The sequence below is a fragment of the Miniopterus natalensis genome, chromosome 12, assembly GCF_054644295.1.
Source record: "Miniopterus natalensis isolate mMinNat1 chromosome 12, mMinNat1.hap1, whole genome shotgun sequence".
In the NCBI taxonomy this organism is placed as follows: Eukaryota; Metazoa; Chordata; class Mammalia; order Chiroptera; family Miniopteridae; genus Miniopterus; species Miniopterus natalensis.
This window is the reverse complement of record NC_142092.1, coordinates 47,211,360-47,230,828: the sequence shown is the minus strand read 5'-3', so window position 1 is coordinate 47,230,828 and position 19,469 is coordinate 47,211,360. Positions and strand designations below refer to the sequence as shown.

At 49.6% G+C, this 19,469-nt stretch overlaps 2 protein-coding genes across 3 annotated transcripts; both read left to right on the top strand.

Moving 5' to 3' along the window:
- The first annotated feature begins 456 nt into the window (after positions 1-456).
- On the top strand, positions 457-6,999 carry DCTN3 (dynactin subunit 3). Of its 2 annotated transcripts, XM_016223076.2 has the most exons (7): positions 457-552; positions 1,807-1,891; positions 2,598-2,684; positions 4,253-4,336; positions 5,790-5,848; positions 6,472-6,531; positions 6,722-6,999. In XM_016223076.2, exons 1-7 carry the CDS (start codon positions 457-459, stop codon positions 6,809-6,811), a joined length of 561 nt encoding a protein of 186 aa, XP_016078562.1. In that variant the 3' UTR covers positions 6,812-6,999. The 2 variants fall into 2 exon arrangements, with proteins under 2 accessions (XP_016078562.1, XP_016078561.1); XM_016223075.2 differs by having other exon boundaries at positions 6,472-6,999.
- Positions 7,000-8,505: 1,506 nt separating this feature from the next.
- On the top strand, positions 8,506-11,133 carry RPP25L (ribonuclease P/MRP subunit p25 like). Its single transcript, XM_087823198.1, has 2 exons — positions 8,506-8,571; positions 9,356-11,133. Exon 2 carries the CDS (start codon positions 9,390-9,392, stop codon positions 9,879-9,881), a length of 492 nt encoding a protein of 163 aa, XP_087679324.1. The 5' UTR covers positions 8,506-8,571; positions 9,356-9,389; the 3' UTR covers positions 9,882-11,133.
- The last annotated feature ends 8,336 nt before the right edge of the window (positions 11,134-19,469 follow it).

The following is a 19,469-nucleotide window of genomic DNA, read 5'->3' as shown; positions in this document are numbered from 1 at the left end:
TAATTCTGCCACTATAGTACTGAGTGGGCCTGGGCAAAGCACTTAATCGCTTGAACCTTATTAGACTCTAAAAGATTGTGGTATTTTACAGGGCCTCCTATTGATCTATGGGAATAGACCAATCCTGGAAAAATGGGAGTATTTATATGCGCAACTTCGGGGAATGAGGTGGGGAAACCTCTTTGGTACCCTGAAATTAGAAGAAGAATGGTAAAAGTTGTCTTCACAAGCAGGAGCTGGAAGCTAGGGGGGGCCTGACCGGTGGCCGTTGCCTAGGTAGCTAGACAGCTTTGGACTCCTTTCCCCGCCCTGCCGGTCACTTCCGGCACTAAAGGCCTAAGTCTAGCGTCACTTCCTGTATAGAGGGGCGTCAATGCACTCGGATTGGCCAGCCTCCTCTATTCGGGCGGACGTCCCACCCTCTGGTTGTTCCCCAGCTGAGGCGGGGCGGTAGCGATGGCAGCTGTGACCGATGTGCAGAGGCTACAGGCCCGTGTGGAGGAGCTGGAGCGCTGGGTGTATGGGCCGGGTGGCTCGCGCGGCTCTCGGAAGGTGAGCGATTTGAGGTCCAGTGGTCCCTTTCTGGGGCAGACAAGGGCGGTCTCCTGGCCTGGGCCTCGGGATGGATGTCATTTCAGTCCCGTCGCCTGTAGTCCGGCCTTTGAAATAACAAAGGTCCGAGATCTCCGGAGCATATTGGACCCTCGGGGTCCATGCCCATGCAGGGAACTGCGGGTTATTAGGCCCGCTTCAAATGAGCTCAGTATGAACTGTGACTAACACTCCGCCCCTGCCCTCGCGGGCCAGTTGGGAAGACTTGACACACTCGGGAAATTGACTAATGAGAGTTTCAGTAAGAGATGAAGTCCACAATGGAGGGGCCGCCACGGAGCCCTGTGTAATTAATTGCTAGATGCATTGTGCAGAAAGAGGTCCATGGGATTTAGAGGAGGCAGAACAGGGGTGCATAAGGAAGGCTCTGGGGCGGGGCGCGGGGAGTGAGAGGTGAGGTCTGAGAGGACCAAGATTAGGAGGGAAAGGGATTGGATATTGGGTGTTCCAGTGTGAACTGGCACTGCTTCACACCGTTACTGAATTTTGACAGCGGTGAAGCTCAGTTGCCCTCCCATCCCCTTTTTTCTATGGGAAGGCCTGAAGTTAGAGTGTCAGCAATACCCTGGATTTAAGTGCATCAGAGGTAATGATGTATGTTTGTACACCCTTGTGCAATTAGTTGTCACTAGCAGATTGTGCCCCATTTGAGAACTGACTTATCAAAACATTTTCTCCCTTTGACGCTAGCCCTCCTGGTTTTTCTTTTACGTCCTGGCTGTGCTGCTCAGTCTTACTTGCCTCCCCATATATTCGACCCTTGAATTTTGGTATTCCTCTCCCTCTAACCTAAAATGACCTGAGTGAGATCATTCACTTCCATTGCCTCTTCATCTATTCAGCCCTTTAAGATTGGAATTCCTCACCCACTACCCTTAAAACCCAGGTAGGTTCAGTCAGAGAAGTAGGAACCAAATAATATATAGTATATGCTAATGCCCCATAAACTCTAAAATAGTTCATTACCTCTCCAATCAGACTTGAAACTCCCCCAAGGAGTACATGATTATGTCCCTCTTCACACTGAGGATTCCCAGAAGGTGCTGTTGCATCTCCTTTAATACAACAGAAAGTGACCAATCTAGATTTCTGTGGCAAAGAGCTTTGGGAGTCTGAGGGAATGAGAGTTCTTTACCTCTTTCAGTCCTTGAATCAGGTAGTGAATCTTGGAAATAACTTTCACTCCCCTTACAGATAGCTGATGGTCTGGTCAAGGTGCAGGTAGCTTTGGGGAACATTGCCAGCAAGAGAGAGAGAGTGAAGATTCTGTACAAAAAGAGTAAGTGTTTCTATGGGGTGCCTGCCTGTCTTCTTTTCTGTACTTATACTTCCTGAGACCTGCCCCTGGTTCTTCAGCCCATTAGGTCACTGGAATTGCCCTTTGGGGATAGAATGTGAAGATGTTTCCCTGCTGAAATGGTGAATTGGGGTGTGCTTTCTATTTTTGTGGTAAAACTTCAATCCCATGACAGTGTCCTAAGTTATGGGATAAAGGCTCTGTCTGAAAGATCCCTTTGGTGAAGTATGGAGAATGGGTATGGGATTTCCACAGGCAAGGTTCAGAGGCAGGAAATTAGGTACTGGAGCCCTGGCCTTGGCTCAGCCATGCCTTTTTGATTGTGTCAGAGCTAGCAATCTGCTCAGTAACTAGAAATCAGATAAAGCTCTGAGTTGTCTTGGTGGCACTGAGGGGCAAGGGGCCTTTCACCCTTGGTGAACATAGGTCACTGGGAATACTGAGGGCCCCAGGGTGGTGGAAACAATTATACTCCCAGCTCTAAAGTTTGAGGTCAGCCAGCAGGTGATCAGAGGGGAGAGACAGGGAAGTAGGAGTAGGAGCCCTGGTAGAGGCCTGCTAATGGACACTGTAGGTGTCAGCTCCTCACTCAAGGCTCTCCCCAGCATGGACCATTCCCCTGGTATCCTTCATAAAACAGATCCTCACTCCCAACCCTATTCCATTTTCCATCTTGCTACTTTTCTAGTTGAAGACCTGATCAAATACCTGGATCCTGAGTACATTGACCGCATTGCCATACCTGATGCCTCTAAGCTGCAGTTCATCTTAGCAGGTGTGCACATGCATCTGGGGATGTGAATTGTGGGGGACTTTGGGCACCAAGATGGCCTTCCTGCCAGTCCTAATGGATAAAGCCCTGGAAACTGCTGTCTGGAATTCTGGCCTTTGTCTGGGCTGAAGCCTGAGGTGGTTCTGTGGTTCTCTAGTAGCACTGGGTGTGGTATATTTCTGAGCCAGTTGTAGGCCATGGTGCTAGCCACAGTGGGAGCTACTCCAATGTTCTATCAATGGTCTGCCTTTAGGATTTTACTTTAGAACCTTCCTCACTTCTGCTAACTAGACAGAGGAGCTTCTGGAAAAGGGTGGGAGCAGAGACATTGCACTTGGGAGAGAATATTGGCATGAGTTTCAACATATTTTTTTCATGTGAGAAAGTTCTGGAATTTCAGAGTTCTAAGCAATGTCTGCTCATCAGTTAGTCAGCCATTCCATGAGGTAGAGTTTGCCAAGCACCTATGCTTGTTCATTCATTGAAAAGATGTTTAATTATCATCTACTGTAATCCAGACTATATTAGGTGTGAGGTATACAGTTGTGAACCAGAATGCCCCTGAGCCATTGCTAAGGCTCAAGCATCAAGTTCAGGAAATTTTCTCTTGTACTGATTCTTGAGTCCAGCCTCTCCATCCCTCCCTGAGGCTACTGCCTCAATATTCATCCCTTTACACATGAACAGTTGTAGTCTTCTAATCCCTCTTCTTGACCCTAGTCTTCCCCTCTTGCATGTGGTCCAGTATCATCTTTCCAAAACATGTTTCCAGCATGCCACTTTGTCTACTTAGGAACCTCAGTCTCTCTCTCTCTCTCTCTCTTTCTCTTTCTCCCCCCCCCCCCCCCCCCCCCCCCCCCCGGCTAGGATAATGTCTTAAATCCTTAGCCTACCATTCAAAGCCTTCTACAGTTTGCTGGATCTACCCTGTCATCTAGCTCTGTTTCCTGTGCTCTCCCTTCTCCAGTTCAACAAATTAAATTCTTTTTCCTCTACTAATTGACAAGCATTCTTGCCTACAAATGTTTGACATAACAGTCCTCCCTTCTTTAGTGCCCTTCCCACTCTTTGCAACCATTAAAATCCCTTGTGCAGGGCCATGCTCTCCTTATTGGACTCTTCTGTTATGGTCCCAGTTCTCCAGAACCACTGAGCAGAATCTGCCTGGCAGTCTGCCACATGTCTCCTCTTTCAGACCTTCCCTTCCCAGGAGCCCTTGGGTATGGGTTCCTAAGCGCAAAGTAATTTGTCTCCTGTGGCCTCAGAAGGGCTTACTGAATTTGTTGATAGGAGGCTAGAGGAAGAGGCCTTCAAGTTAAAATATGGAGAAAGGTGGGACTTAGAGAAACTTAGAGGCTCTTTGGGCTCAAGATGGCTCAGACCAGAGGTATTCAGGAGGGGTTGAGGGCAGGATGGGGGAATGTGCACCTAGAAAAGGAGGCAATGGGCAGAGTAGCTGCCCCAAGTTCCAGGACCCAGCCATCTCCCCTGACAGGTTTTCAGCCCTGTGCATTGGAGTAGCAGTGCCCAGGCTTGCCTCACGGCAACTGTCTTGTCTGTTTATACCTCAGAGGAGCAGTTTATCCTCTCCCAGATTGCACTCCTGGAGCAGGTGGAGGCTTTGGTGCCTATGCTGGACAGCGCTCATATAAAAGGTATCTCTCCACTACTCTGCTTGGGGATGGGCGGATGGGCAGGTCTTCCCTGTGCCTCAGGTTCCCTTGGCTCAGGCTGGGTCTGCTCCTTGTCTTTTTTTTTTTTTTTAATATATCTTTATTGATCTCAGAGAAAAGGAGGGAGAGGGAGAGAGAGAGATAGTAACATCAGTGATGAGAGAGTCATTGATCGGCTACCTCCTGCATGCCCCCAACCAGGGATCAAGCCCGCAACCCGGGCATGTGCCCTGACAGGGAATTGAACCGCAATCTCTTGGATCTGAGGTCGATGCTCAACCGCTGAGCCACACTCGGCCGCTGAGCCACACTCGGCCGGGCTGCTCCTTGTCTGTATCTATTTGTTTTTAATCCTCATCCAAGGACATGTTTTTTCAGTGGACTCCAGAGAGAGAGGAAGGGAGAAAGAGAAACATCAATGTGAGAGAGATACATTGATCGGTTGCCTCCCATATGCACCTTGAGCCTGCAACCTGGTTGTGTGCTCTGACTAGGAATCAAACCCATGACCCTTCAGTGCACAGGATGATGCTCCATCCGAGCCACACAAGCCAGGGCCCTTGTCTTTACCTTTACCGTGGGGGTACTTGCCTCCTGCATTGGGATTAAGAATTGCCAGAACAGAGAGCTCAGTTTCAGAACCCTGGGCAATTTGGGCGTAAGGATAGTAGTGTAAGCCCAACAGGCCTAACTCTGGGGATTCTTTCTGCCTCTATCACACCTCTCAGCATCTGTCCTTCAGGATGCTACAGAGCCCAGATTTTACTGTAAGAGTCTCTGCCAGGTATGTGAATGTGTGTGAATTCTTCCTGCCACACTGCTGAGAGCAGTTTCTATGCCTGGGTTTTGACAAGCAGACAGTGACTTTAATTGAATTCAGATATCCTTCTTGTCTGTCTCTGGAGGTATTTTTCCAAGCTCCCCCTTCCTACCCCTGATCAGCTACCTGCTGAGCATCTGACAGCCTTAAGTTTTGGGCCTAGCATGGTGGCCAAGGCTTTGGGTGTTGAATTTCAGATGGCCAACTTAGGGACCTGGCATTTATCCTCAGCCTACCTGCAGCTCCCTGTTCCGTAGGACAGGCAGACCTGGTCCCACTAGCTGAGAGCAAAGAGACAGATTCCATGATAGGCAATGCTCTTTTTACCTGTTGCTGCTTATGGCACTAGAGTGGGGGTATGAGGCAACTTTGAGGACCCCAAGGTTTTGTCTTCTAGGAGCCTGTATCTTCCCCTCCTCTTTGGGTCCTAGAGTAAGACTAGGGTGAGCAAGGAGCCCCCCCACCACCACCACCTTTAGCTGCAGCGGTCAATGAAGCCTGGCGTTTGTTTAGTTTCTCCACTCAATACTCTAATCCTGCCAAAGACCTAATAGACTATTGAGCAGTCCTGGGGGAAGGCACAAGCATCATCAGGCAGTGTGCGTTGTTTTACAGCTGTTCCTGAGCATGCCGCCTGCCTGCAGCGCTTGGCCCAGATCCACATCCAGCAGCAGGTATGGGAAGGGAGAAAACTGGAAGGTGGTGAAGCTTCCAGTCGCCACCCCTGCTGCCTGGGGAAACAGTCTCAGGCTCCCCTGATATCAGCTCCAGTGGAAACTTGGGAGTTTATCCTTTATCTTTCATCTGACTTAGAGAGGGGAAGGGATTTGCATAGGGCCACATCCAGATCTCCTGCCTCCCAAAGTAGGGTTACTCTGAGACACCAAAAGGTTGAATTGGGAGGTACCAAAGAATTCCTGGAGATTATGTGTCCTTAGCTGTGGGTGAAGGAGCTGTTTTTTTGTGTCACCGCCCCCCCCACCCCCATTCCCAGGCTCTAGTGTAAATTAAAAAAGGGTTCAGAAAATGGGACGGGGAGGAGGTGACATACACTAACAGAAATGTTTCCTTAAATGTGTGGTCTATTCCCCCTTCCATCAACCTTAAAACTGCTGTTAGTGTACCCATTTTGGAGCCTTAAAGTATCCTTTTAGAAATTTGCTCTTTTTGGCTCTGGGGTTAAACATCACCTTATCTTAGGCTCTGTGGGGAGTGAGGGTCCCTGATGAGACAGGAAGGTTAATGGGAAGTGAGGGCTTTGTCCAACTCCTCTCTCTGCCATACCTTGGCCCCACAGGACCAGTGTGTGGAGATCACTGAGGAGTCCAAGGCTCTCCTGGAGGAATACAACAAAACTGTATCCTTTCTGCTCAACCAGGCCTCTGAGGAGCTGTCCAAAGCCCTGGCCTTTTGTTCCATCTGTAGCTCTGTCTTTCATCCCATCTCAACCAGCCTGTTGGTTCCCCTGTTCCCCTACCCTTTTGGCAGATGCAAAGTATCAGCACTACCTCACTCAGACTCATGTTCTCACCTTGACCTGCAACTAGACAATGCTTCTCTCCAAGCAATTTGTGCAGTGGGATGAGCTTCTTTGCCAGCTAGAAGCCGCCAAGCAAGTGAAGCCAGCAGAGGAGTGATGGCTGCTATCCATCCCAGGATGGGCCAGGGCAGTCAGACTTTGGGGCCATATTTATTGGATTCATAGCCTACCTCTCCGCACTCAGGTGGAGCTCTGAGGTCACAGGTCTGGCTACTTGAGATTTTCTCTTTGTACCCCCTCCCCTCATCAGTGTCCTATTCCAGTGACAATAAACTATAGAGATCACTGGAGGAATGTGCCTGCTTCTTGGTCTAGGGTGGGGATGGGGGTGAGTGAGGATGGGGGTCATGGAGGGCAGAGTTGTCAACCTTTCTAGTGGTTGAACCAGGAGCTATACTCATCCTGGTCTGGTTTTCTGGAAGGTATGGGGCTCTCAGGACAAATGCTCTTATTTGATTAATGTGAGTGGAACATTCACTTATGTATCCATTTATCCTACATTTACTAATTATCCCTGTTTATGTAAGATTCCATGCCAGGTAGGGAGGATACAGGTCGGTTCCACCTGATCCCTGCTCTGCACAGGCTAGCTGTGAGACAGTCTAGGAAAAGGGCAGTCCCACCAGGTTGGCACAGGGTCCTTTGAGACACAGAAGAAAAGGATGGAGGAGGCAGCCCTAGAGGGCAATATGCAGGGTCTTTGAGAGCCCAAGGAGCAGCATGTGCAAAGGTGGAGAGGAGCCTTGAAATTTCTCAGTTGGTAGCCTTCTTGGTGCAATTAGCCGAGAAGGGGAACCTAGAAGAGGTGCGATACAGGCGTTGGGGAGGGGTGACCCATTAGGGAATGAGAAGAAGGAAGCTTGAGAAAGAGCAGACTGAGATTGTCACCTCACTCCACCAAGTGTTTGCTGCCCCCTTGTGGTGTCAGGGAGCTCTGTGGCCCCAGGCTCCTTTACAACGGCCTGCCCAGTCACCCCACCTGCGCGGTCTCAGGCATCATGTCCAAATTCAGCATGTCCAAACGAAGTATGAAACTGGGAGTCATCCTTGACCCTTCCCTCCTCTGTCCAAATGGTCGCCAGCTTCTCATCGCTCCCAACTTAATCCACATTTCTCCATCCCCCCTGCCATTTCTCTGGTTCATTCTTTGAACAAATCATTTAACAAGTATTTGAGCGCCTATTAAATGCCCGGCACCGGACATGTCTCAGTGGCCTCACCTCTGGGACCCAGCAGCCTGTAGTCACCAGCGATTGCGGCCTGATTCCCCCCCCCCCCCACCCTTGCTTGGCCGCAGCCAGAGTGAGCTGTGCACACGACCTATTTTGACTGGCTCCTGATGAAAACCCACCGTGGCCCGCTAGTCCCCACGGAAGGAGGTGGAAGCTTGGAACTCGGTGACCAAGGCTCTCGCCCGCGCAGCAGCAGCCACTCAAAACGGAACCTCTTGCCTCTGTCCGAAGTGAAGCCCGCAACGGCGCCTTTGCTATTGCGGTGTGCTCAACTAGTGACGCCATCCTTGCCGTCTTATAAGGGCCAAATCCTCCCCTTCCTTCGGACGCGGGACTCCTCTGATGGCCGCTCCTCTCCTCCGCAGGCCTCTCTCCATCCCAATAGGAGGGCCCCTTCCCCAGGGCGGTACAGCGTAGGCAGCGTGTGTTTGGGGTCCTTGGAAGTCCAGGCTGAGCTCGCTCCTAGACTAGACCTAGTCACCCGGTTTTCCTCCCGGGGCTCCGCGGCCCCGCCCCCCAGGTCTGGTCCCGCCCCCGCCCCGCGCGGCCCCGCGGCCTCGGCGCGCTCCCGGCCCGCGCGCCATCTTGATTCTGAACAGAGCTTGAGGCGGGCGCAGCTGCGGCGGTGAGAGCCCGAACCTAGCGGGTTTGGGGGGTCGCCTGGAGGTAGGGGGTGGGCAGGAGAGGCCGACTTTTCGGCCGTGCGGCCTGCGGGACACTGGGGGCCGCCTGTGGCAATGGAGACGGCCGAGGCCGGCGGGACCGATGTCAGTAGTAACCCGAGCAACCGTCCGCGTCTAGCCTCTACTCTGAGTTTCTCAGTGACCTGGGTTAAGGGAGATGACTCTAGAAATCTCTGGGCGAGGGGTGCTCGACCCTGTCCTGGGGATTTCGGAGTGAGGAGGGGTCAGTTCTGTCTTTGAGGAGCATTTTGATGAGGGGTCTTGTCTCCGCCTCGGGGTGAGGGAGCCTTGTCCCTGTCCTTGGTGAGCCTGAAGTGAGGAGCCCTCAGGCTTGTTCTCAGGGAGTCTGGGGGGAGAGCCTGGACGCTGTCCCAAGGAGCCCAGGGTGAGGCAGGCTTGGTCCCAGACCTAGGGAGTTTGTGTTGTCCCCCTCTGAGGGGGCTTGGACCTATCTTAAAGGGCCCAGTGTCTGGGGAATTTGGTTCTGTCTCGGCCTCGGGTGGAGAGAGGGTTATGGCCCTGTTCAGGGTAATGGGAGTGTATTGGGTACAGCCCTTCCCAAGGTGAGGCAAGTATGGCGCCTGTCCTGAGAAGCTGGGAGTGAGGGGATATCGCCTTGTTCCTGGGAAGTCTGGGATGAGGAACCAGGGCTATGTCCTGAAGAGCCAGGGTGTGGGGGATGGCCAGGGGCACATTCCTGAGCATGCATCTGATACTTCCTTGCAGTGGGCAGTGAGATTCAGACGCAACGGCAAGCAGGATGGAGCACTACCGGAAAGCTGGCTCTGTGGAACTCCCAGCACCTTCCCCAATGCCCCAGCTACCTCCTGATACCCTGGAGATGCGGGTCCGAGATGGCAGCAAAATCCGCAACTTGCTGGGGCTGGTACTGGGTCGGCTGGAGGGCGGCAGCACAAGACATGTGGTGTTCTCAGGTTCTGGCCGGGCTGCAGGGAAGGCTGTCAGCTGTGCTGAGATTGTCAAGCGACGGGTACCAGGCCTGCACCAGCTTACCAAGCTGCGCTTCCTGCAGACTGAGGACAGCTGGGTACCAACTTCACCGGACACAGGCTTAGATCCTCTCACAGTACGTCGACATGTGCCTGCAGTGTGGGTACTGCTCAGCCGGGACCCCCTGGACCCCAATGAATGTGGCTACCAGCCCCCAGGGGCACCCCCTGGCCTGGGCTCCACACCTAGCTCCAGCTGTGGCCCCCGACCCCGAAGAAGGGCTCGGGACACCCGGTCCTGAAGACCTGCTGAGCAAGCTATTCTCCATGCTTGAATGTCTAGGATGGCTGTGCCTTCTCCAAGAAGCCTCTAAAACTGCTCAACATCTCCAACAGGACTTGAATCTACAGGGTGGGCCTCCTTGTTCTGATTCCCCTTCCTTCTGGCATATGGAAAGGGGCCCCTATGAAGAGTAACAGGTGTGGGGTCTTAGCCGGGTTCTGGATTGCTTAAGAAGGGCTTACTCTGCCTTCCATCTACAGTGCCTGTGATCTGCCTCTGACAGAGCTCCAGGAAGTGGGTTAGGAAATAAAAGTTCTGCCAGTTTGTCTGTCTGATGATTCTCCCTCTGCTCTGCCTGCTATGTGGAGGTGGGATTAAGGGGGTGGGAGTCTCTGCCTTTGTCTCCCAGGAGCTCACTGGCTGGAGACAGGAAGAGTAGGCTCAGGCTAGTGTTGGGAGGATCTAGAGTCATGAACAAGCCTCATACAGTAACCTGACTATATCTAGACCTCTGGGCGGGTTTACCATGTGCTTTGGGCTGGTTTAGGGACTCTGCTAGGTCAGACATTTTCTCCGTCTTTCTCAGGCACCAGACTGTCTGATTTGAATCCTGATTCTAGCTTATCCGCAAGTTACTGCTTTGTGCCTTAGTGTTCTCATCCATAAAACAGGATATAGTGCTTACCTCATAGGGTTTTTATGAGGCTTGAATGTAGAAATACACACAACTCTTAGATACCACTCGGGCATATAGTGCTGTGTAAATATTAATTGCCTAATTATTAATGACTCAGTTTACAAACATGCTTTTTCTTATCTTAAAAACATACCTTAATCTCCTATTTCCCCACAAGGTTTCATCCTTGCCTTTTTACCCCTTGCTGCTCCTTTTCTGTTTCACCTTGGCTTTAGACTCTTAGATTCACAATGGTCAGGCTGGGAACAAGGGGAGAGGTAAAGATTGCAATGGTAGCCAGGGGGCTGCAGGCACCAGAGCAGAATTGTGGACAGTTGTAGACTCAGTAATGAGTTGAGCCAATTGGGTCTCCCAATGGATTTTTTTTTTTTTTCAATTACAGTTGATGTTCAATATATTAGTTTCAGGTGTACAGCATAGTGGTTAGACATATAACTTAGGAAGTGATCCCCCTGATGTCTTCCCACTGGATTTTGAGGTCTTCTCCAATGTGTCCAGTAGCCTGGATGTCCAGTTACCAGGAAAGCACAAAGTTAGGGCTCTTCTGAGCTCAAGTTGTAGCAGGGTGGGCTCAGCAATTTGAGTGTTGAAGTGATGTCTGGCTGAGTGTGGGCAGGAGGGGTTGAGATGTTGGGGAAGATGGAGTTGGGGGGACTTGAGGCCTCAATAAAAGCTTACAACAGGGATGAGTATACCACAGGGCCAGCAGGCTGTGGTCAAACTTTGAACACTGCATCATCCTTTGCTTTCCAAGGTAGGTGGCCCAGAGTGATGTGGAAGACCCTGAGGGAGAGACAGGTGATGGAAATTCAGGGGATATTAGGAGAGGCAGGAAACTCAGCAGCTGCCCAGCCAGGCCTCTCAAATGCAGAGAGGGTCATGAAGCATCCACTATACCCCCAGGGATTGTGATGGTGACTCAGGTATCTTGCTACCAGCAACCGCCTGACTTCTCATTCTCTTTGTGGTTAATTCAGGGTTTTTGCTTCCTCCCAGTTTCTGCATATTGCCTTTTCTCTGAGCATCTTCACTGGTGTCTTCTACCATCAACAGCTCTTTGTCATTGGTCCCCAGAGCTTTGGGACCAAGCTACTTGAAGACTATTATCTTTGGCTTGGCCTCCCATCCTAATCCAGCCTACTGGGGCCAGGGTGGAATGATCATGTGGAATAAGCATGGTGACCTGTGCTGAAGGAATGATTCAGTAAGGTGGCATCACAGGCTCTGGGAGTCCTAGGAGGGGCTTCCAATTGAGCAGCTTATCATTAGGGCATCACCTGAGATTTCCAGGATGATGGCAGGGGTAGTGTGGAGAGAAACTGAGCTGGGTTCAAAATCTCTTGGGAAGAACAGGGTCTGCAGCTCAGATAATCAGGAAATAGGCCACAGGCTGAGGAAGGGATGGCTAGTGATTCTGGGGCTTTTTCCCTCTTTGCCCTCTATAGGGCCCAACTGGGATCTAAAGGAGGAAATGTGGGGAGAGAGCAGAGAGAAGTGAGGCCTTTAGAGGTTGGAAAGCCTGACTAAGTTTAGCAAGGAGCATACGAGTTGTGTATAACTGCTGGTTCAGTTTTTTACTTTCTACTTTATTCTTAAGTCACTCCGGTATGGCTTTTGCCCCCATAATTTTTTTTTTTTTTTTTTTTTTCAGGAAAGGTTATGCCATTTATAAGCAGCTCTTCCAAGAGGTTGGATTGTGAATTGGTGATAAGTAGCTGGAGAGGAATGTAGACTACAGAGATTTATTTATTTATTTATTTATTTATTTTTAATGAATTGGCAGAGACTTGAACATGTTTGTAGACTGATGAAGGAAGCCAATAGAGAAAGAGATTAAAGATGCAGAAGATCGTGGATAACTCATAGAATGAGGCTCCTGAATGGGTGAGAGGGAATGGGACAAAGAAGTATGGAGATACATAGGGACTTCCCAAAGGAAAGAGGAGAGATGATTTCTTATAAGAGTAGGAAAGGAGTTAAGGATGGATATGCATGCAGATGGTGTGGAGGTGAAGATGGGACATGAGTGATTTAAGAGTTCAGAAGGCTTCTATCTCCTCTAGAAACAGGAGTCTAGCTCTGCTGTTGAGAGTAGAGTGGGGAGACTGGTGGGAAGGAAGTGTGAGAAGGTTGTTGCAATTGGGAGAGATAACTAGGGTCAGGGACTACAGGAGAATGGCCAGGCAGGGCTAAAAGCCTTGTTGAGGCTGGTGACCATGAAAATCTAGTGTCATCAATCAGGGTGTATATGGGCTCCAGGAGCACCCATGGGACAGGTGAAGACTCAGAGGAAGCCCTGTTGCATTTTTCCAGACTGAGGTTAAGACAGGTAGGAATGGTGGAAGAATAATGAGGAGAATGGCAAGAGTAGCGAAGGACCAAGGAATCCAAATTGGGCCTGGAAAGAAGTGAAAACAGAAAGGGGCAGGAGTCGGTGGCCTGGAGGCCCCCATGAAAATGTCTGGGGTGAGATGGAGTAGTTGAGAGAACTTGGAGAGGGCACTGTAGCTGTGTCAGTTTCTAGGGCTGCCATAACAAAGTACCACAAACTGGGTGGCTTAGAACAATAGAAATTTACTATCTCACAGTTTTGGATACTAGAAGTCTGAAAGCAAGGTGCCAGCAGGGCCATTTTCCCCTGAAATCTTTAGGGGAATCCTTGCTTGATTCATCCTAGCTTCTGGTTTGTCAACAGTCTTCGGCTTTCTTGGCTTTTAGAATCATCACTCCAGTCATCCATCTTCACGTCATCTTCCCTGTGTGTATGTCTGATTCTGTATCCTAACTTCTCTCCCTCTTTTTTTATAAGGATACAAATCATATTGGATTAGGGCCCACCCTAATGAATTCATTTTAACTTGATTACCTCTGTAAAGGTCCTATTTACAAATAAAGTCATATTTTGAAGTACTGGGGGTTAGGATTTGAACAGATCTCTTTTGGAGGGATGCAATTCAACCTAGTAGCTAAAAGGTGAGATGGAAGAATCAGTGGCTTTTAGAGTTTTAGGAGCTGACAGGACTTGTTTGTGAGAGTGGATAGATGGGTGACCTGGAGAAAAAATCACTGAAGATGAGGTTGAGGAATTAAGAGGCCAGGGAGGGTGATAGTGTGTGTGGTGGGGATGTTGGGGAGCATCCAGATGGGTGATGGAGTCATCCAGGATGGAATGTGCTGAGTATTTTTACTACCTGTCTTAGAGATGGCATGTATAGTGAGGACTTAAGAACACAACATGACTGGAGGGGTTACACACCTCCCATATCCAAGCAGGCACCAAGCCCTGCCAGTTTTGCTTCCTAGGTCTCTCCATTCCCACAACCTCTGTTGATTTGTGCCCCTCATCTTGCAATAGTCGCCTTACTGGTCTCTCGTGCTCTCCTCCAAACCAAGCCACTGGCTGTCCCCTTTGTTTAGAATGCTCTTCTATCAGATACCATGCCTATCTCCCTCCCTCCTTCAAGTCCTTGCTCAAATGTCACCTCAGCAAGGCCTACTCTGACCACTCCATTTAAAATTGCAGTCTAGCACTTCTGATCTTCCTTATCCTGTCCCCACCTCCTTTTTTCTGCCTTTTAAATATAATTTACTTCTTTAGTGTTTTTGTTTATTGTCTGTCTCCTCCTGATGAGAATGTAAGCTCCGAATGGGCAGGAATTTTTGCTTTGTTCACTGATGTAACCTAAAGATCTTGAACATAGTAGATGCTCGATAAATACTTAATGAGTGAATGAATGAATATTGAACCTCCAAGTGCGTGGCCATACCCAGATCTATCATTCTGCTCCCTTAGTCTCATCCCATGCCCAGATTAGAGGACAAGATTCAAATTCATTCACTGGATGTCCTTAAAGGACCCTCTTGGTCCCCACCATGGCTTAGCTCATCTTTGGTCTGGTCCCCTTGGACCCTGGGCTCTAGTCACACTAATGCCTCACTCTTCCCATGTGCCATGAGATTTTCCTGCCTCTGAGCCTTTGCTCTTGCCATTCTGTCTGCTTGGAACTCATCAAGAATGTTCAAAGGACATCAGTGCTGGGCTTTGAGCACTCCTCAGGGCGTACCTCCCCGTTCCCTCCATTTGTCTTGACCACCAGCCTGGAGCTCAGGTATCAGCCCCGACTCCATAGGGGAACTCCAGCTCCCACTTTGGTGCTTGCACTGGGAAGGTGATGTCTGGCTGTACTGCTGAGTCTGGCCGCGAGGTGGCAGCATTCTCAAAGGGATAGCCCGTCCCTTCCCTTTGCTGAGTCTGCAGAGATCTCCAGTAGCCTCAAGACAGAGAAGATAGTCTAGGCTTGAAATTTGGCCGTCAGTGGGCTCAGTGACCTCTCAGTTATTCAACAAACAGTTAATGATCACCCACAATGTAACAAATATCGCTGGCTCGGAACCTCTAGTTCCATGAAGACTGAGACCACATACATAGATAATTTCATTACTGGCTTGATGAGTTCAGAGATTAGGGAAGTTCATTAGACTTCAGGAGTTCAGAGCCCCTCGTCCAGTCTTTAGGGACAGGCAAAGCTTCAAAGAAGGGGAGTTGACGCTTGTATGGAATCTCAAAGAGAGAAGTAGAAAGGACATTCTGGATAAAGTACAGACATGAGCTAAGACATAAAGGTGAGTGGAACATAGAAATGATCACTGGAGCTTGAAGTTCAAGGCAAGAATGTCAGGAATGAGGCTCAGAGGTGAGTGAGGACCAGACTGGACGAGCCTAATGCCTGGCCAAAGAGCTTGGACTTTTTCTTTAGGGTAATGGAAAGTCACTGAAGGCTTTACAAAGGAAGTGATGTGGAATATAAGATTAGTATTAGATGCCTCTGGCTGGTATAATGTGGAAGGTGGATTTGGGGCACAGGGCACGAAAAGCAGTGAGGAGGCTGTCATAAGGATCCAGGGGAAGATGGTGAAACCAAAATTATGACTGTATCAGAATTCCCACCCAACAAGAGTTTTCAAGGCCTGGCACTTTGAAAGGATTCTTAGTCCATAGCACACACACACACACACACACACACACACACACACACACCGTTTGAGCCACCTCAGTCCTGTTCTTGAGGCTCCTTTTGGCTCTATTTTAGTTGTGATTATTCTGGCTAGAACCAGGGGCTGTCAGTTTCCATATGGAGGCCACAGTGTCTTAGGTTTCTCTCTGTAGATCTGTCAGCCTTGAGCTCAGCCTACACCTCATCGATCCTTTCAGGCACTCCCTTCTTTTAAAGAAACACTCAGATAGAAGTGTTACTTAGGAGCTTCCTCCGCCAGGGAGCCAGGGTGAGCATTGGTCACTCCCTGCACCAGAGTTCATGTGTACCCACGTGTGAGTATGTGTGTGAATGTGTGCACGCATGTGCGTGTACCATTGGCAGTACTTATGCTGAGGGAAGGGCATACCAGGCAGGCAGAGGGGCATTACCTGAGGAAAGGTGTAGAGGTAGGAAAGTACAAGGCATTGTTTGGGGAGCAGGGGGGAATGTTGTTAGCAGGTTCTGGCAGGGACAGGTCAGGGCCTGTGAGGTGGGGCCTGGAGCCATGACCATGTACTACAAGCAGGGAGCACCATAGCCAGGTTTTGAGCAGGGATTGGGAGAGTCACCAGCACTCAGTCTCATACATATGCACAGAACCTGTTGAATTATGCAGAAAGAAAGGATGTAAATGTATATGCAAATTTGGTGCTGCCCTCCCTGTTGCTATGGAAACCGAAGAATAGCAAGGGGGGCCCAAACCCTGGGGAGACTAGGCTAGAGAGACTGGAGAAAAGGAGACTCCTCTGTCTCACTTTTTTCATTCCTGCTGTTTTGATCTCATTCCGTGTCTCACTCCGTCTTTGTCTCCCTTTGCCTTGCTCTCTCTCCATCTCTCTGCCTCTCTTGATCTTTCTGTCTTCACCTTTGTCTCTTTCTCTGTCTTCTCCATCTCTATCTCTCCTGGGTTTTGTTTTGTTTTTTTTTGTCTCTCTATCTCTGAATTTTTCTGTCTGCGTCTGATATCATTGACTCCATGTCACTGTTGTTCTGTGACTCTGAGACACTGTTTCTCTCTGACTTCATGTGTCTCCCTATCTCTGTCTCTGTGTCTTCAATTCCATGGCTCTCCCTCCTGTATCTTCCTGTCTCTATGTCTCTGACTCACATTGTTCTTTCTGTGTATCTCTATTTTTGTGCCTGACTCTGTCTCTGATTGTGTCTATTTCTTGGTCTCTCTTCCAGGTTCTCTTGCCTCTCTTTTGCTCTGATCTGTCTTTTTGAAGCTCTTGTCCCAATGCTTGTCTCTAACTGATGGGAAGACCAGTAAGCTGCATATCTGTCCTTGTCTAATGGGATGCTCCATCCCTGGCCCAGCTGCCCACATGTTCAAGGATTCCTAGGTACTCTCTCCATATAAAACCCTGTTTCAAGTTTGGCCCATCACAGTGTTGTCACAGGAGCCCTGTGAGGAGACCAGGCTGGCTGCCAGGACACCAGGGCTCCTGTCCCAGCCTCTGCCTGCTGTGTGACCTTGCCTAGTGTTTCTCCCTCTCTGGATCTGTAGTCTCAGCTCTCTCCTTGAAGCTGATGAACACCTTGAGGCAATGATGTGTTGGGAATGGGGAACTGAGAGGCGGGTCTTAGTGGTTCACACATCTGGCCCTTTGCCCAAGGACTGACATGAGTGGTCTGGCTGGGGCCCAGGTATGGGGGTGTATGGGGCTAGTTGAGACCAATCCTGGCCCCCAGAGAAGACTTCTTGCTGAACCAGAGTCAAGTAAGAAGCCTTTATACAGTCTATCCATGCTCTTGCCTGCTACAGCCTCAGCCATTCAATTTCCTGTTTGAGGTCCTTTGTTTGCCCCTCCTTCATTTGCTTTACAGTTCTAGAGCATCTATTCTACACCATTCTCTGCCTTCACAGATCCACAGTGATATAGAAATGACATCTGGACTTTTTGTACCCACCCCTCCTTCACAAGGGGCCCTTTGGTCCAGGTGAACAACACAAGATTCTTCAACCCCATAGTTTTCTATCCTTGGAAGCCTCAGTTTGGGGATGTAAAGCATATGTGGCTGCCAGAGTCATGGACCAAAGTTAAGAGAAATAGAGATGATAGACAGAGATAGAGATAGAGATAGAGATAGAGATAGAGATAGAGATAGAGATAGAGATAGAGATAGATAGAGAGAGAGAGATAGAGAGAGATAGAGAGAGAGAGAGAGAGAGAGATAGATAGAGAGAGAGAGATAGAGAGAGATAGAGAGAGAGAGAGAGAGAGAGAGAGAGAGAGAGAGAGAGAGAGAGAGAGAGAAGAGAAGAGAAGAGAAGAGAAGAGAAGAGAAGAGAAGAGAAGAGAAGAGAAGAGAAGAGAAGAGAAGAGAAGAGAAGAGAAGAGAAGAGAAGAGAAGAGAAGAGAAGAGAAGAGAAGAGAAGAGAAGAGAAGAGAGAAGAGAAAGAAGAGGAGAGGAGAGGAGAGGAGAGAAGAGGAGCTGGATCTATGGAGGCAGCTTGCCTCCACACAAGGTTTGGGATGGGGTATGGAAATCTCAGAGTAGGACTTGGGGTGAGGGTGGGCCAGAGTATTTTAAAGGCAGGTAAACCACCTTATGTAGAGGTGGAGGGCTTCCTCTTTTGGTCCTGGACTCTGGGCAGGTTGCCTTACCTCCAGGCAGGCAGTAGACATGGGGGGTCTGGCTTGGGCCCAGGTGTGGGGGCTGTCAGTGCAGTCAGGGCAAGTCTTCCTTCCTCCAAGAGACTGCCAATCTGAGCCCCCAGCTTTCCTCCCCTCCAGAAAGGACACAGACACAATCACTCTTCCCATCGACTGTGATTCACCCATGTTCAGGCTCAGGCCTGATCTTGCTTCCAGGAATTCCATGTTTGAATTAAAAACCTCCCCAGACATCCCACCCCACCTCACCTGGGCCAGTTGTGCCAATGGGGGTTGGAGCAGGTCAAACAGCGCTTGGGGTGGAGGGGGGAGGCTTCAGGCAGAGCCAGACGCAGGGAGAGAAAAAGGATCAGGAGAAAGATGGAAAGAGAGACAAAGACTGAGAGGCAGAGGATATGTAGATAGAGAAGATGGGGAGAAAGACGGACAGAGAGGAGACATAGAGACATCAGTGGGGAGAAAGCCAAAGCCTGTAGATGAAGGGACTCTAGTACCCACAAGACTGGTGCTAAACACTTGACTGAATTATCTCATTTAATTGAATCTTCACAAGAGTCTTAGAAAATATGCACTGTTATGATTCCATTTTACTCCTGAGGCAATTGAGGCACAGAGACATTAACTCACTTGCTTGAGGCCACAAAGCCAGTAAGTGGTGGAGTTAGGTATTTGAACCCTTTGGTCTCACTGAAGAGCCAAGGAGAGAGACATAGAGACAGAGGTGAAGACAGATTCTCACACCAGCACTCATGGGGAATCTGGAATCCTGGAATCATCAGGCAGGGGGAGGGCTTTTCCCATTAGGCCCACAGACATGAGGCGTCCTGTCCTTTCTGTCAGAGAGATACAGAGGGGGAGAGAGACAGAGAAAGACTTCAGAGCCAAGAAAGAGATTGAAGGGGAACTCTAGGCCACAGAATTCCTTTCTCCTTCCTGCCACCCTGGTGTGCAGCCTACCCTCCTTGTGCTACAGATCCGGCCCAGCCAGCACCTTGTTTTGGTGGGGCCCAGGCGTTGAGACTCATTCTTTCTTCCCTACACATTTATTGAGCACCTGCTGATTGGAGGTGCTCCTGCCCCACATCTCCTACCTTTTTCTTCTCTTTCACTATTGAAAAATCCTTCCCATTGTCTAACTTCAATCCCTTAGGATACGTTCTGCAATAAAGGATTAAGATTAGAATTTGGGGACAACTCAGTATGGGGGGGGTAGTCTAATATACACTGAAGTTGTCTGAGCACAGAGAAGAGGTCCC